Genomic DNA, 15,695 nt, shown 5'->3' with positions numbered 1-15,695 from the left:
AATAATAAAAAGGTTCATCGATTTTAAGCATTCAAAGGTTTTCAAGAGTCTCAGAAAAAATACAGTTCATTTATTTTGAATATTGCCTGCTTTAACGCTTTTTTGTACTATTGGGTCTAACTTACCACATAAGCTGAGGTTTTTTATCGCTTTAGTGAATCTTTTCAGATGTTTATCAATCATGTACCGCTGATAGTTGGTTTCCATCTGACGAAGGTTGTTGAGAAATGGGAGATACTCTTTCGGGTCCTGTTTAAATGGAATTAATTAATTAAGCAAAGGGCTATAACTAAAAATTGCACATGCTTGAGGGAATGTCACAAAAAAGAGCCCAAAAAGAACTTAATTATTATTTTAAATTCTGATTTATTACCCCGTCAAACAACAAGATGAATCCTTGCACAATTTGCGATAATCAATATATTTTCGCGTTTTAACCAAAACAAGCCTTTCGGATTCTTTATTTTTGAGATAATTTTAGTCATTCAATTTTGTGAAGGGTTTGATTGAAGTCAAATTTTTGCCAAACATTGTCTTTTTGCAGACACAGGAGGCAATATTGGCGCATCGGTAACCCTAGTCTAGCGAGGTTTAATTACTAAAAATTACCGGTAATTGCTGGAGCTGCCTGTTCTAGCACACACGTGAGGCTGATTAACCTTTAAAAGAGCTCTATGAAATATCCTTTCCCTTACTTACCATCATTTATAATTCATTTATGTAACATTTATGCAACTATTGTTGTTTTCTCATTATATTTTAACTCACTTTTTTTCTCCACCAGCATGTACACCTTACCCCTTATCACCCTTTTATGTTTTCTGGTCTATACCTCCCCTACCCACTACCTCCGTCTTAATCTTCCCATTCACCCTATACGCCATGGTAAGAACCATTGCATCACTATCCCGTACACTCCTTATAGTCCAACCCCACTCACCGTAGCATTATCCCCACAATTACCCTCCCGCCCTCACCCCTGCCACCAACCTCTACCCGTATCACAACCATTACCCCCCTTTTATGCCCCCCTTCTCCCCAGGTGCCATGGTACGAATACCCGCTTTTAACCAAAAACCGAACATCAGAAACATGTTGACGCTGTTTGCAAGAAGGTTTATGCGCATGCGTCTTGCGACTTTCTCAAAACATCAAGTCTTTACTATTTACTGATACTGACCATCTCCTCACCTTTTAGAACTAGGAATCACCGTTCGCGTCATGTGACGTTTGCAACAATTATTATTCGCGTCACTTCGATTTTTACGGCGTTTTGTGGACTGCAAAAATTCCACGATGTCAAGATCGTTTATAGGCAAAGACGTCATTTTACCTTCTGCGATTTCTCGGCGACCATCAAGACGAGTTGGAAGTCGTACATCCCAAGCGCGACGTCGAACATCTGATTGACGTCCACGAGAAACAAGACGTATTTCAACGCCTCCTCTGACGTCACACCAAGTGACGTGTCAGCTTGTTTATCTGTAGCAACAGAGAACAACACAACACCTCGAATCAATACCAACATTTAGAGATCTTTTTCACAGCTTTGGGTTTTCTTAGTTAAACGTAAGGGCACAGAAAAAAATACATTCTTCAACCTCTACGATCAGTTTACAGATGAGAGATTTAGCACATATTATGTGCTAAACGAGAAACCCAAATTTGGACGAAATTCGAATGTAAATTCATCAATTTATCTGAGAATTTAAGTAAAGATTCATTAACATAGGAAGTTTTCAAGGGACTAAAGCTCCGTCTTCATTTGCTATGTTTGTCTTTATTCACAGTTTTTAAGCGGCTAAAGCTCTGTCTGCATTCACAGTTTCCAAGAGGCTGAAGCTCCGTCTTCATTGGCTATCTTTGACTTGAGCTCCGTTTACATTGACTGTTTTCAGAAATAGGAAAAGGAAATGAGGAAATTCAAGTTGAGATTCGGGGTTCATATACAAAGTCTTAACTCAGGTTAAGGAAATCTATGCGTAGCAACTCACTTTTCAAGTCACGGATAATTGAAAGAACGGTCTCTAGTTCCGGCTCAGTCTTCTTTGCGTAAGACGTCAGAATGGAAAGTAAATACCTGTGAGATCACAAAACGAATCCATATCAATCAATGGCAGTCGTTTTTCTAAATGGTCTCAAAGAGCCTGGAGCGAGCGCGCGGGTAACCTGTGAAGTTCTTCTTAAGACGCTAGGTCCTGGGCCTGTTTCAAAATGGCGGCCATCAAAATCGTAAGATATCGCAAGAAATCGCCATCTAGGTGTTGTATTAAGACTGCATAAAATTTTTAAGGAATTAGCACCAGCTCTCTGGCAAACAACAAAACATGGATACATGGGTAGTATCAATCAATCATTTACTTGCGTTTTTCTATTTTTGGTGGCTGTCATTTTGCAGCTAAAGGCCGGAGGGCGCGCAAGTTTGCCATCCAAACAGTCACGTGATCAATCTATTGAATACCCTTCTCCTTACTTTTCCTTTCCAAGGTTTTGCAAGGCTTCCCGGCATGCATCGCATACAGTATCAATTTTAGTCTTGTCGCTACTGCTACCGCTGTGGGGGGTAAAAAGTGTAACAAAATATTATTGATAGGTAATAAGCAAGCAGACATATTTGTCACCGAGAGTTCGTTACTTTTCTTAAATTATAGCGAAATTGAACTGGAAAACATCCAATGGCTCACATTTTTACTGTCGCACCGAAAACCATTTCATTACATACAAAACAAAATGAATATGCCCGTATAGCTAGATAACATTTAATGAATTAACTACGTGCTATTCTCGATACATGATTTTTTGTTGAAATCTGGGCAGTGGTGAAGATACGACTTCGGCTCTGAAGAATACCAACAAGATAATGATAAATGGGTAATGGAACTTTACCCTCGTGACCAAATCCGTTTATTACGATTAGCAATGCCCGTCAGGTCGTGGCACAACAAAGGCTATGCTTTTACAAGTACACAGTAGGAATAAGTTGTTCCAATCCTTACCGTTTAGTTGCACATGGATAAAAACCGCCATACATCGTGATAGTCGTATCTTCGTCCCTGTGAAAGCAAAATACAATTTAACTAAGTCAAATAAATGATAATAAATCAAAAAGTATGCGAGAAAGTGAGTACTGAGAAATACTCACTGAAAAAATATTCAGTAAATTTTCGTTTGTTCACTGGTCTCAGCAAATCAGAGGCGCGAACGATGTTTTTTCACCGTGAAGAAAAGTCGTTCGCGGTTCTGATTGGACGAACGATAATTTTTCACTGCACTTGAATGGCTTCAACCCCAACACGGGGAGACGGGTAGCTTTGCATGTCTTTTGTTATTGAGCACCACTAAGCGAGATAAAGAAATTTTACTGTAATACCAAGCGTTCAAAATGGAGGACAATAGATTTGCTACTCTCAATGACACTGTAGAGGATTATAAAGGAAAAGAAAAAACCGAGCGAGATGTAAGGCTGTTAAAACGCTAACATCACAGTCTCGTGCGTGACATTAGCGAGAAATATTCATTTCAATGTAAGTTTCTGTCTGTCTTCAACTGAACCGTCGAACAGCACAAACCTCGGAGCCTCTGCAGCCAAGTCTAATAAAATGTTATGTAATAAGCTTATTATAAATTTATCAATATGTATATAATAAACAAAATACAGCATGGAAAGTGTTTTGTACAGTTTTTATTCACTCGTTGTTTTGTATAAAAAAACTCACTCGTTCGTTTTTTGCACTACTGGTGAATAAAATCCGTACGCGCGCACTTTCCATGTAGTATAATTCTCTATATATGGTACCCGATAAAACCCGATAGTTTACCTTAGGTCTGACAAAAACAGATTAATAAATGCAACGGATTCCACTTGCTTTAGGAAAGTCTCGATATTCGCCAGGAATAGCTAGAAATAGATATAAAACATTGCATTAAAACATCAAATGCTAGAGTAATGCACTGAAAGGCCAATTCTTGGTTTCTTTCCTGAAGAGTTCCTGTCGCAGTAAGTTTTATAGTATAAGCTTACAAACCTTATACTTTATTGCAAGGGCTAAAAAACGTGTGAGCAATTTTCGAAATTTCTTTTTCTTGTTTTTTATATTATTTTAATGCGATGCAAATTTCAATAATTGATTTCGGGGACCCTATTGCAATTAATATGGAACATACATCAAAAATCACAGAAAAGGTTAAAGAAATATTTATTTTTTACCAGAATACGAATGTTTTTAGACATTGGAAAACTGCTTTTTTCAGCTTCCTATACCATCTTGAAAGGTGACCAAGTATTCGTATGAAAACGAGGCAAACGTTGCCCACGCATCGTTAAAGACAAGGACGACGAATACGGCTAGGACAACAAGATCGAAAATATGCTTTCGCAGTTTAGGCTCAATAAACTAATAGCAACAGAAAAAGCCTAACAATAAGGCCAAAAACAGATCAAAATAATTCGCACTAGCAATGGTAGTTTAGGGGTGTTTATTGTGAAAACTTCCGCGTCCTCAATGACCGTGAAACGTGGAGTTTTAAAGTCGTGCTTTGGTTAAAAATTGCTGAAAAGCATCAGACAGAACGCATTCCCACGTGCTGCTGTCAAATTCACAAAGTGATTCTATCGCCTTTTTCCGCCGTCGTCCACGTTGTCGTCGCCATTGCTTGGGTTCCCTATAAGCTATTGGTATACGCGTCCTTAGTCAAATGTGGTCTAAGTCAAAGGGGGTATTGTTTCAGATAAAGGCTTCATGGATAAGGAGTGTGAGAAAAAAAGAGGGAAACCACTCACCTCAGGATTGTGGTCGTAAATCAGGTTAAGGTTAATGCGATGCCGCCTCATGGTCATGAATGCATTTTTATATTCCAAACTGCAAAAAATATTTTATGTTCTAAAACACTACATCATAGAAGTCATTATTACATCATTATCATATCTCCACCCACCATTACCAACACCATCATAATTATCAACATTACCACCACAATCATCATCATCATCATCATAATCATCATCATCATCATCATTATCACTATCATCACCATCATCAGCAGCAGCAGCACCATCATCATCAATCAACAAGAACAACAGCAGTAGCGACAATTACACTAACTACAGTATAGCTCATATCTGCAGCAAGTTGAGCACAGCTTTCCCGCACCTGTCAAGACATTTCTTCAGATAAGAGGTAACAAGGGCGCGAGGATGGATGGTTTCCAGGTTTCCACGAGGCATCTGTCAATAAGAGCAAGGTGGATTAAATGTTTGCGAAGCCTCGTTCTTTTTAAAAATTAATTAATTAATGCCCAGTGCAAAAAGCCTGAAGATTACTGGCCAAAATAGCCAACAATGCTGTTGCAAATTATTGTATAAGGTATTTGCGAAGTAGTTCGCCAAGATCTATGTTGTCTTGTGGTCATCCGAGCGTAGCGGTGTCAACAAACCTGGCTGAGTGGTGCGAAATCGTTTGTTTATTTTGATGTGTGGTCGACCGAATGTAGCGATAATGCCGGTCCTGTTTAAACGAGGCTTCATTATTCATAGCCGATTTCGATGTATCGCGACGCCGCATTTTTAAAACATCGATGTTTTAAAACATCAGGATTGAGGATTAGGGGAAGGTTATGGTTAAATTCTGCAGATACCTGTAGGATCACTTTTGTATCTTGCGTGACAGCTACAACGATCTGCGAGCCACGCTCCACTCTGCGTATCGACTCATCGAGGGCATTCGGCTTGTCTTCAAGAAGAACAGGCAGTCCTACAAATAGATGGGTTACAATAAACGAGAGGGAGAAGACAGATGTATTCACATCTGGAAACATAGCAACATAGGCTTATATAGAAAAAGTGAAAAGTTGTCGGGAGAAGATTAGGTACGAAAGTAATCAGATACCTTGACTGGATGGCAGTAAGCTGATGCAGCGGCACGTGTGAGCATGCGTACTGAGCAGCAGAAATTCGTCATGTACAGCAAACGATGTGCAGTTTGTCGCAACCTGTCAATCCGTAAAACTTAATTAAAAGACGATGCCAACCAGGAAAGTGGGGTCCCCACTATACTACTATGATCTTCCGAGGGCTTAGCGCTTCTAAGGTCTGTCATACCTCTTTGTCGTCAGCGTATAATCTGTAGTGGCTGGTCAGGCCAAGGATGATCTCCTGCGTACAAACAGTAAAATAAATAACAACAAAAATAACATAAATGACAACAAAAATCATCAACTAGAACATCTGCTACTCATCATCAACAAAATCAAAAATAAAATCATTATCCTATTTCAATTAAGGTTGTACTCTAGGATGCATCTGTCGTTATTGGCATTGAATCAAGAGGCAAATCAAAAACCGACAAGAAAATATTTTTCATGAATTGCCTCCTCACAACCAAACAACAGATCTTGAAATTACCCATAATGATATGCGGATTACGACACATAGATTCTCGCAGTGTAACCTTATATGAAATAGGATAATCATAAAAAATTATCAACCCACTATAAGAGAAATTACAAATAAACAGGAACATAGTCAGCATAAATGACAGAGAAACTGTCAGAGTATCCTGCCAAGAAGGATACGAAAATGCATCCTTTAGCATTCAAATTCGAAGTATAACTAACTAACCTTGTTGCCTATTTGCGCGATACGCATTTGCACGCATGTCTGTGGAAGGGAAACCTGCTGACCGATTTCATTTAACCATTGGCTCACTCTGGCTCCATCTTTATCTAAACACAAGATGTAGCGGAATTAAAACACTGATTAAGTCAAAGGCAACAGCTCGTTGGTAACCAATCAAAGCAAAAGGAATACCTGAATTGTACTTTAAGATCACACCGCTGACTAGCTGAATAGCTAATGAACCCGTATCAGGATTACTGGTCACTCTCATGGCGGGCTCATCCAACTCAGTAACATGACTAAAAAAAAGATGAAAAGATTCTGGGTACGTAGCAGAACATCTGGATGCAGAGCAGGAAAGTATTTATAAGCACCTCTTTCAAACATCCCCTTGTCTTAAACGGGATGTCTGTAAACGGCTCTTCGCTTTCGGTAAATGGAAGAGTTTTAGTCAACCATGCCATTGTTATTGTTTCTATTCACTATTGAAAAAGAGCTCCAAAATAACCATTTAAAAAACTGAAAATATTTTCGAAAATATTTTTTTAATCGAAAATATTACAATAGTACTCATGGACAATTAAGAATGAAGGGCGCAGTTGCATCGAAGTCAAGTCAAGGGATTTGAAAGCACACGTCCTAGCCTAAAGTGTTTGTTTCAGGTTTTCTGTGGTGTTCCGGGTTTCCTGTGGTTGATGATGTGACGTCACACGACACCATTTGCCCACGCGGCCAACAACAGAATTCCCGAACAGAACATCAGTAACTGAGCTGGGAGGCAAACTATTTTGCCACTATAAGACTAATGTCCGGATCACTAACACTGAAGACGAACCTGACAACCAGCTCGGTGCCCCCCTCCCCCTTGTCTTTGATGGTGATCTCACATAGGGCGTCACTTTGCGACATGGCATTCCAGACCACGCCTACTAATTTGTCATCTCGCCACCAGGTTACGTGATGCAGTGCGCCTGGGCCGCGCCACAAGCCAGGGAGGTCAGGATCGATTATGCTGGAAATAGTGGGGACAGGAAACAAGTCAAGTAATGTATTCTTTTAAACTTATGCGGCATCATTTGATACTTGAAGCGGCATCGTCACCAGCTTACTTCCGGTCGATTGCGTAACAATTTACGTTTTTTAACGGAAAACGTGAAAAATATTTCAAAATTGCAAAAGAAATGTGTCTATTGGAATTATCTGACTGATAATTTGAAGCGGATGGCCTGTTAATAAAATAGCGCGGATTTTAACAGATTCTTTTGTCTCTTGAGGCTTCCAGCGGTCCTCCGGAAGTAAACTGGTGAAAATGCCGCTTTAAAAAGTACGATTGAGCCGTTCTTATGGTGGGATAGATTGAATTTCACAGGATGTAGTTTTCTACAGAAATAACTTTTTTTTTGTATAGGGTATTCGAAGCATAAGCAAGCTTTCGTAAAACGAGCAAAAAAAAACAACAACAGCAACAACAACTAAAAAGTTGCAATGCCGCAGCGAAAATACTTCAAACTTTTTTATCGCTCAAATTACACTCACGGGTCTAGGAACTCGCCAATTACAAAGATAACCTTTTACCTACCTGTAAACACCCTGTAGTCGTGGTGGAGAACCCGGAGGTATAAACTCTGCTGGTGCTGAAGGCATCCTAAGAATAGCAATATCACCGCTGGACAGTAGTACTGCCATGTCATTACATGCAGGGGGCGGAGCAAACGTCACTGATTGAATGGCAGCCGGCATGGCAACCGTCTGGGCAGCCATTGGAGGAGGAACCACCATGTACTTCATGGGAGTCAGGAGGAGATTGGCTGAAGAAAAGTCGGTAAACCAATAAACATCAATAGCAGCGAGCCCATGTCAGTCAAAAGCCTTGAAATGTTTTCATTGGCATACATTTTGGTGGCTTCCAATTACGCCTTCTAACCGCAATGCATTGACCAATTACAGGGTACAAAATATGTTCCATTACAAATTGAAAACGGAAGTGGGAAGCGGTATTAACATTTGATAGTTCTTAGAATACTCAAAGCCGTCCCTCTTACATTTACTTTAAAGGTAAAGCCAAAAAAAAAAAAACATTACCTCCATCAATGACAGCAACAGTGGAAATATTGTGAGTAGAGTGGCTCTGACTGTGCAGTGTGCTCCAAGTCCACTCATAGCTCGCATACTGCCCTCCTGAAAATCAAACGTTTACAAAGATGAGACAAAAAATAAGCTGCTCACGTACGCATGCGAAGCACGCTAGCGTAAGCACCTTGTGCCAATAAGGATGTAAGAAATGTAATCGATATCAACTTCACTAGCCAACCAGAGAGGTAATGAGATGTGTCAGTGCGCATCACGGCACTTCGGAATCCTAGGTAGAGGTGTGACAAAGTTTTGACCTTTATCTCCCTGTGTTCTCTTTGAAAAACAATGGCAGGCGTTTACTGGGTGATTTTAGCACTAGACGCTCTGGACACGCGGTAGAGATAAGAGAGGGGGGTAGTGACTGTCGCTTTTCCACCCCTATCCTCCTCTTCAGCTCTCGCGCGACCAGTACAATACAGGTCTAGTGATCCGTGAAAAGTTGAGTACACGTCGGTAAGCAAGCTACAATAAAGTCTGATTACACTTATTTATTATGTCTCTCTAGTATATTTCCCCAAGTTCCCGGTATTCGCTTTCATTTTTTAAGCGTGCTTATGGACTTACCTCCTGTTATAAGGTGAAGCTTTAGCGCATTCTCTGGGTCCCAGGAGAAGCAAGCTACCCGGTCAGAAGCGGAGGCCGGGAAAGCAAGCTCTTGCTTTAGGTACCAGTGGTAGTTATTGACAGTCCATAGCTGAACTAGTTGACAAAGGGCAGTGTTAATAGGTAGAAACTTTATTTAAAAGAGGAGAGCCATTGATTCCTCAATGACAGCGGTTTTGCTACACAAGCTAGAGGACCCGGGTTCAATAGGGGCCTTGCGCTAAGAAATCTCGTGACTGTTTGGGTGGAAACTAGTGCGCCCTCAGGAATATTCAGCGCTTACGAAAAAAGCCAGAACTATTTTTTTTCAGAAAGGGTTAAGTTTCATTTAAAGATCTTGTTTTTTCGTCGTTCGCCGTTGCAACGGGCGCAGTCTTTTCCGATTTCTTTGTTTGATTATTTTGTTTTGAATTTTCCACCCTATACCGAGTATGGACAGGTTTTACTTTCAGAGCAGTAAAAACATGGCTCTCTCAAGAGTTGGTGGATAGAATGCTATTACATGAGCTCTCAACTTCTAAGCTTTTGCGACTGCAAATTCAGCATGAATCTCTGGTGAGTGCAGACTTTTTAATCAAATAGTAAATTAAACTAAAAATAATAAATTCAAATTAAAAAATTACAATAATTTATAAAAAAAGAATTTGGTTGAGGGGTTGTTTGTATGTTATCATAAGGTAGGTTACAATGTAACGCCATTTTATTATTTTTTACCAGTTTATTGCCCATGCCCTTACTTGTCAAATTTCGGTCGATCTCAACAGTAACCAGTACACATTTTTAACAGTGAAAATTACATTTGGGACTGGAAAATGGTGACGACGGCCACTTAATGGGGCCAGCCGCTAAAGAGGGGTATGAAATACACCGTTTGAGTGCCAAATATTTCAGGACTTCAGGAAATGGCTGCTTAAAGCCGCATTGTCACCAGTTTACTTGAAGTCGATTACATAACAATATCCGATGTTTTTTTAACGGAAAACGCGAAAAATATTTCAAAATATCGAAAGCAGTGTGTCTATTGGAAGTTTCTTTGAGGATGTGATTGATAATTTAGAGCGGATGGCCCGTTTTATAGTGCGGATTTTAATAGATTCTTTTGTCTTTTTACGGTTGACAATGTGACAATGCGGCTTTAACAGAAGGTGGCCACTTTATGGAGCTACGACAATTAAAAAGACTGGACCAATGGACACATGACTTACTGTATGACCGTGGGATGGCATTTTGACGATCTTCAGGAAGCATCTCTTCTATTCTAATTGCAAGAACTGTTGAGTCTGTCGACCACTGCATCTCGATAACCTGGAAAAATACAACAAGAAAGGCAACATGTAAAGATAAATGTGTTGCTCTGTGCCTGTTTCTCTCATCACTAGGTTCCAGGTTCGATTCCAAGTCCAATCGCAAGTTGAATTAGTTGGTCTCGCCTCGTTGTTCTGAGTTTCCTTTTCCTCCGGGGTTTCCATTTTTATACTGTAGTGAGTACATACACACACATTTTATTCAAATAATTACAATAATCTTGAAGTGCTTTTATTTTTTATCATCCTATGGTGTGTTCCAGGGTCAGACATGATTGGTATGGCAGCTGTTTGCGTACTTTGTCACACCTCCTCTTCATAGGATAGCGAAGTGCTATGATGTACGCTAGCGCATCTCTTTGCCTCACAGAATGGCTAGTGAAGTTGATGTGGGTCACTTTCCTTGCATCCTTATTGTTGGCATACTTCACAAACCATGCAAGCGTACGTCGCATTGTACCTATATCGTTTGTTTTTCAGGAGGGCAGTATGCGTGATACAAGTGAAAATGAGTTACTTAGCACAGTCAGAGCCTTCGACACGACCACCTTGCATCTTACGCTCTCGTAACCCAGTATTTCCAGGTGTAAGGAGGGTACAAATCTTTCTAAAATGAATTTATAAAACCGCTAACCCAAACCCTGTTAACCACAGCTTCCTTCTTACTTGTTTTTACATGTGTGATAATTCAACTTTATCTGAAAAAACTTGATTTACACGATGATGATTGCGTACCATTTGATTAAATGCCAGAAATATTGCTGTCAGAAAGAAATTTGAAGTGCACCGAGAAAAATATATCAGAATTAGCACCAGAATAACTGGTCTCAGTTTTTGGAGACAATTATTCTTCATCAGAGTTTTTCAAGACCTACTTTCGCTGCCTTGTATTTACAATTTCATCAACAACTATCGGTCGTAACCTTAGCTTTGGATCATACGTACAAGGAATTCAGGGGTGGAAAAAAGTACCAACAGTTTTACTTAGCAATCTCACCTTAACTCCCATCCTTTGAAAAGGTAGGGTAAATTCTCCATGGCGTAACCCATTCCGCTCGAAGAACACCACATCGTGTCTGTGTGGCTTGCGCTGTGTTGATGCAATGAGACTGCCCGATGGTCTAAAACAATCATGACATTCTGTTTTACTAACAATGTACAGGCACATACCCAGGATTGGCCGAGAAGGGGGGGGGGGGTTAGCAGTCATTGGTATCATATGGAAAAAGCATAGTATTTGAAGATTCCCTAATAAGGAATGACCTACTTTTTGGCCACCAAAGTGCATCTGCGTGTGCACCCCCCCTGTACAATCTGTACAATTTTAAGTTTGTTGGGTAGATACATACAGTGGGCTGAGGCTCTTTTATTTAATATGGATTTTCTTTGCTTCCCTTTATGTTTTTGCATTTTCTCAAATTCTTTGCTTCCCTTTATGTTTTTGCATTTTATTGTGTTACTGAATTTATATTGTTTCTGCTCAATTCTGTCTAACTTGCAGTTCTTACTTACAGCTAAGTGCTTGATCAAGTCAATTTATTACACACCGTTCTTATTTACGGCTAAGTCCTTGTTAAAAACCAGTACTTACTTCCAGCAAAGTGATTGTTCAAGTCCATCAACTTCCTCACTGCTTGTCATAAGCACGCCCTCACGGCTCCAAACACGCAGTTTGCGAGCATCTGAAAGAAAGTGTAATGGAAGACATGTCTTCAGTCCAAGAAAAATTCCCTTTATCTTTATTAAAAAGCTTCTGAGCCTGTGAGACGCCACACAGAGAGTCCATGAAAAACACTGATACAAACAGCACATTTAGTTAAAAGGGTATATACATATATCATATATTTATCAACATTTTTCCTTAATCCTCGATGTTTTGCAGCGTTACAAGGGCTGACACTTGAAAACCTTGAAAATTTCATAAAAAAACGATTTAATGTTATTATTGGGTGTTCTCAGGTCAGGGTTCCTCTGTTATACATCTGTAAAAAAAACGCTTGTCATCAAGGAAGACAAAATATAGTGAGCAGGGGAACCTTGAGTTGTCAAAGTACATAGTACAGAAAATCAGTCTTGATTCAGTTAAAGTTAGCAGGGAGTACATATGGTTCCATTGTACAGTATGCAGTTCAAGAGATGACCCTTGGGTACCAGTATGGATATGGATCACATACCTGTAGCTGGTTCTATAGCACTGACGACAAAGTACTGGCCATCTCCTCTCCAACTGATGCGACAATGGTGATCATCCCAGGGAAATGAAGGGGTGACAGTCTGGAAATACATTCAAATGATCAAAAAACAAACTTGATCTGTGAATCGTAGATCTGTGTAATTCAACTCTCTAATCACACCATGTGATATATGCTAATTACAGTTGTGATCATGTGATTAATATGGCGTAATCATTAAGTTATTAGATTACTACAGTTACATGAATAAAATGTAAATTAGACATCCACGGAGAACGATAATTGAAAAGAGATCAAACCTTTAACTGAAGTAGAAGGGGCGTCGAGGGCATCTTTGACACTTGCTGAACTGACTGATAAACCGACTTACCACTGGTTTTAGTGTTTCTGTGGAGGGCTTTCCTGCAGATCCATGAAATTGTGTCTCCTTCTTCCCCCAGCCAACATTGATAGGCTCATCTGAAAATTTAGTACAGTTCAAACTGATAACAACACCCTGAGGACTAAATATTCAAATCAACAATGATATCATAAAACAATGCTGACAACTAAGTTTACTGCAAGATGGCATTTCAATCATATATAGAGGTTTTTCATTTTCAAACCTTCTTTTACTTTCCCCATTTATGCCTTTTTGTCATTAGATGTTTTTAGTAAAACTTTCAATACTACCATTCAAATCTGCCACTTTTAATAAATATTTTGCACCTCGAATGCTAAAAACTCTCCAAGAAACAAGAAAATGCAAGCACAGACAATGCAGGTATCATTTCAAAATCATAGATCCTAATGTTGATTCTCACCTTGCCCAAACTCTGCTGTGTGGATGGGAAATTCTGTGATGGGATCGAAGTCCTTGGTCATCATGATCACTGTATTTTCACCTGCAAAATGTACCCACAAAACCTCAAGCCATCTCCTCTGAATGTTGTGGATGGGGTGAGTGGCTCAGTCACTGTAGATCTGACTTATGTCATGCTGTTTTCTAAGGGTATGAAACCTTATAAAATGAAGTATGTGTATATGTATGCTTGCATCACTAAGAAATTTAACCAGATGGCTTTGCAGTCATAGGTATTATATAGAAAAAGCATAGTATGCGAAGATTCCTTAGTAAGAAATGACCCACTTTTTGGTTGCCAAGGGGAGTGTGGGCAAGATTGTTTTGTTGCCCTAAATTTGAGGTTGTTGAAAAAAATGTTTTTTCTGTCCTAAACCTGTATGTGGCTGCAGATATTTTGGAGGGAACCCCTATTCCCAAACAGTGGCTGAGTTCCCTCTGGCCTTGACCACACAACCTAAGGGGCTGCTGTGTAGCACTCCTCTCCTTCATGTTAATTGTGTGGTAGCACAGTGCCAGTCTGGATTGTAAATTTAGAGCACCTTTAAAACATCTAAATCAATCTATGACTGTGATTTATTGCTATCTCATTTTCTAGGGTGGGATACCTGTGGTGAACACCACCAGCTCCAGATCTGGGCTCCAGGCCATGCAGCTGATGCCACTGTCTGTTGAACCAACACACTCAGTCTGAAAAAATAAAAGAGCATCCGTGCTGTAGCAGGCTTTGTAATATTGGAGGGGCACAAAACAGAAACATTAAGAAAATAATTGGGGGCACAGCCACGCCTCTACTGGTAATTTCCTTATAATTTTTGAAAATATTGGGGGGGGGGGGGCATGTGCCCCTAGTGCTCTAGTGTTATTAAACTGCTTCATGACCAGCTTTAGGGGCTTTTAGATAAGAGGGGGAGGGTATACGGATCTTCATGATCACACTTGGAAGCTTTTAGACAAGAGGAGGAGGGGAGATATAAAGTATCAAACACATGGCATACATACAGTTTAGCTCTTAAAACAGCCAACCACATCCACATTAGCCACATGATACAAATTCTTAAAACCAAAATTAGTTATTTAGAAAATGTTCCACCTGTTGAGTAAGAGTATTATAAAGCAGCACATCTCCACTACCCATGCAGACACAGACAGATTCCAAGTCTGGTAAATGCTGAATTCCAATAACATTGCTGTTGTTGTCAGGAAAGTAGTCATTGGTCGCAAGAGATGATGTGACAACAACCTAGAAAGAAGGGATGTGGCATAATCATCAATTATTATTTTGAATTACCAGAGGCTAGCAATATGGGTGAGGCTAACATAAATCCCTGGGTAACCCACAATGACTAATGAATGAATCAGTAACGTAATTATTTTTTAATGAGCACCCCCAATAAGAATCCCCTTTGACCCCCCTTTGAAAAAGGGCATGCTTACCAATAAGCACACACAAAAAAGACCCAAAAAATTAAATATGCTTATTCAAATCATTACTTTTGACTCATCTCATTAATAATAATATATACAGAATAATACATACAATGGTATCTACACTTTCTTCTGTCCTATCGGTATTTTTTAACTGAATATAAGTGAGGGCATGGCTCAGATCTACGTAGCACAAACCTCTTGTGATTCGGGTTGTAGTCCAATAATCTCAACTGTTGATGCCGTATAAATTATTCCAGTATCACAATCTACAGTTAGACAAGACGGTGGAGAGGAAAAACTTCCCAATTCCGTCACAGGAACACATCTCAACAGCTCTAAGTTCTTCATATCGTTTTGTGACAGTCAAGTACAGACCACGAACACGGTTCAAACCACTTTTTTCTTCCTTCGGTTCCCTTCCTCATTCAGATTTCAGTGGATCCAAATGAACTTCTTTCTTGGGACAAAGAAATCGTCTCAATCATATACTAAATACTGCCCCGATCCACCACACAATAAGATTTAAGCTTACTAACGTTGCAACATGTGGAAGTGCTGGTGGGGAACACCGCTTACTT

At 39.7% G+C, this 15,695-nt stretch overlaps 1 protein-coding gene across 1 annotated transcript in view; it reads right to left on the bottom strand.

Annotated features, from left to right (window-relative positions):
• The window catches only part of LOC5508745 (elongator complex protein 1), a 23,703-nt gene extending 8,008 nt beyond the window's left edge, over positions 1 to 15,695 (bottom strand). The window contains exons 1-26 of the mRNA XM_048727510.1: positions 15,313 to 15,695; positions 14,780 to 14,929; positions 14,295 to 14,376; positions 13,649 to 13,729; positions 13,216 to 13,304; positions 12,828 to 12,927; positions 12,245 to 12,335; positions 11,651 to 11,774; positions 10,555 to 10,654; positions 9,311 to 9,445; positions 8,696 to 8,791; positions 8,193 to 8,421; positions 7,449 to 7,625; positions 6,806 to 6,912; positions 6,617 to 6,720; positions 6,098 to 6,151; positions 5,886 to 5,988; positions 5,635 to 5,750; positions 5,151 to 5,224; positions 4,781 to 4,859; positions 3,819 to 3,898; positions 2,997 to 3,053; positions 2,474 to 2,554; positions 1,995 to 2,080; positions 1,334 to 1,482; positions 126 to 249 (exon numbers count right to left, since the gene is read on the bottom strand). Of these exons, the coding sequence (XP_048583467.1) occupies positions 126 to 249; positions 1,334 to 1,482; positions 1,995 to 2,080; positions 2,474 to 2,554; positions 2,997 to 3,053; positions 3,819 to 3,898; positions 4,781 to 4,859; positions 5,151 to 5,224; positions 5,635 to 5,750; positions 5,886 to 5,988; positions 6,098 to 6,151; positions 6,617 to 6,720; positions 6,806 to 6,912; positions 7,449 to 7,625; positions 8,193 to 8,421; positions 8,696 to 8,791; positions 9,311 to 9,445; positions 10,555 to 10,654; positions 11,651 to 11,774; positions 12,245 to 12,335; positions 12,828 to 12,927; positions 13,216 to 13,304; positions 13,649 to 13,729; positions 14,295 to 14,376; positions 14,780 to 14,929; positions 15,313 to 15,465 (2,821 nt within the window). The 5' untranslated portion in view covers positions 15,466 to 15,695. The remainder of the gene's footprint in view (positions 1 to 125; positions 250 to 1,333; positions 1,483 to 1,994; positions 2,081 to 2,473; positions 2,555 to 2,996; positions 3,054 to 3,818; positions 3,899 to 4,780; positions 4,860 to 5,150; positions 5,225 to 5,634; positions 5,751 to 5,885; positions 5,989 to 6,097; positions 6,152 to 6,616; positions 6,721 to 6,805; positions 6,913 to 7,448; positions 7,626 to 8,192; positions 8,422 to 8,695; positions 8,792 to 9,310; positions 9,446 to 10,554; positions 10,655 to 11,650; positions 11,775 to 12,244; positions 12,336 to 12,827; positions 12,928 to 13,215; positions 13,305 to 13,648; positions 13,730 to 14,294; positions 14,377 to 14,779; positions 14,930 to 15,312) is intronic.

The sequence above is a fragment of the Nematostella vectensis genome, chromosome 5 (assembly GCF_932526225.1).
Source record: "Nematostella vectensis chromosome 5, jaNemVect1.1, whole genome shotgun sequence".
Lineage (NCBI taxonomy): Eukaryota > Metazoa > Cnidaria > Anthozoa > Actiniaria > Edwardsiidae > Nematostella > Nematostella vectensis.
Note: the sequence above shows the minus strand (reverse complement) of the source record. Positions and strands in the feature narration are given on the sequence as shown.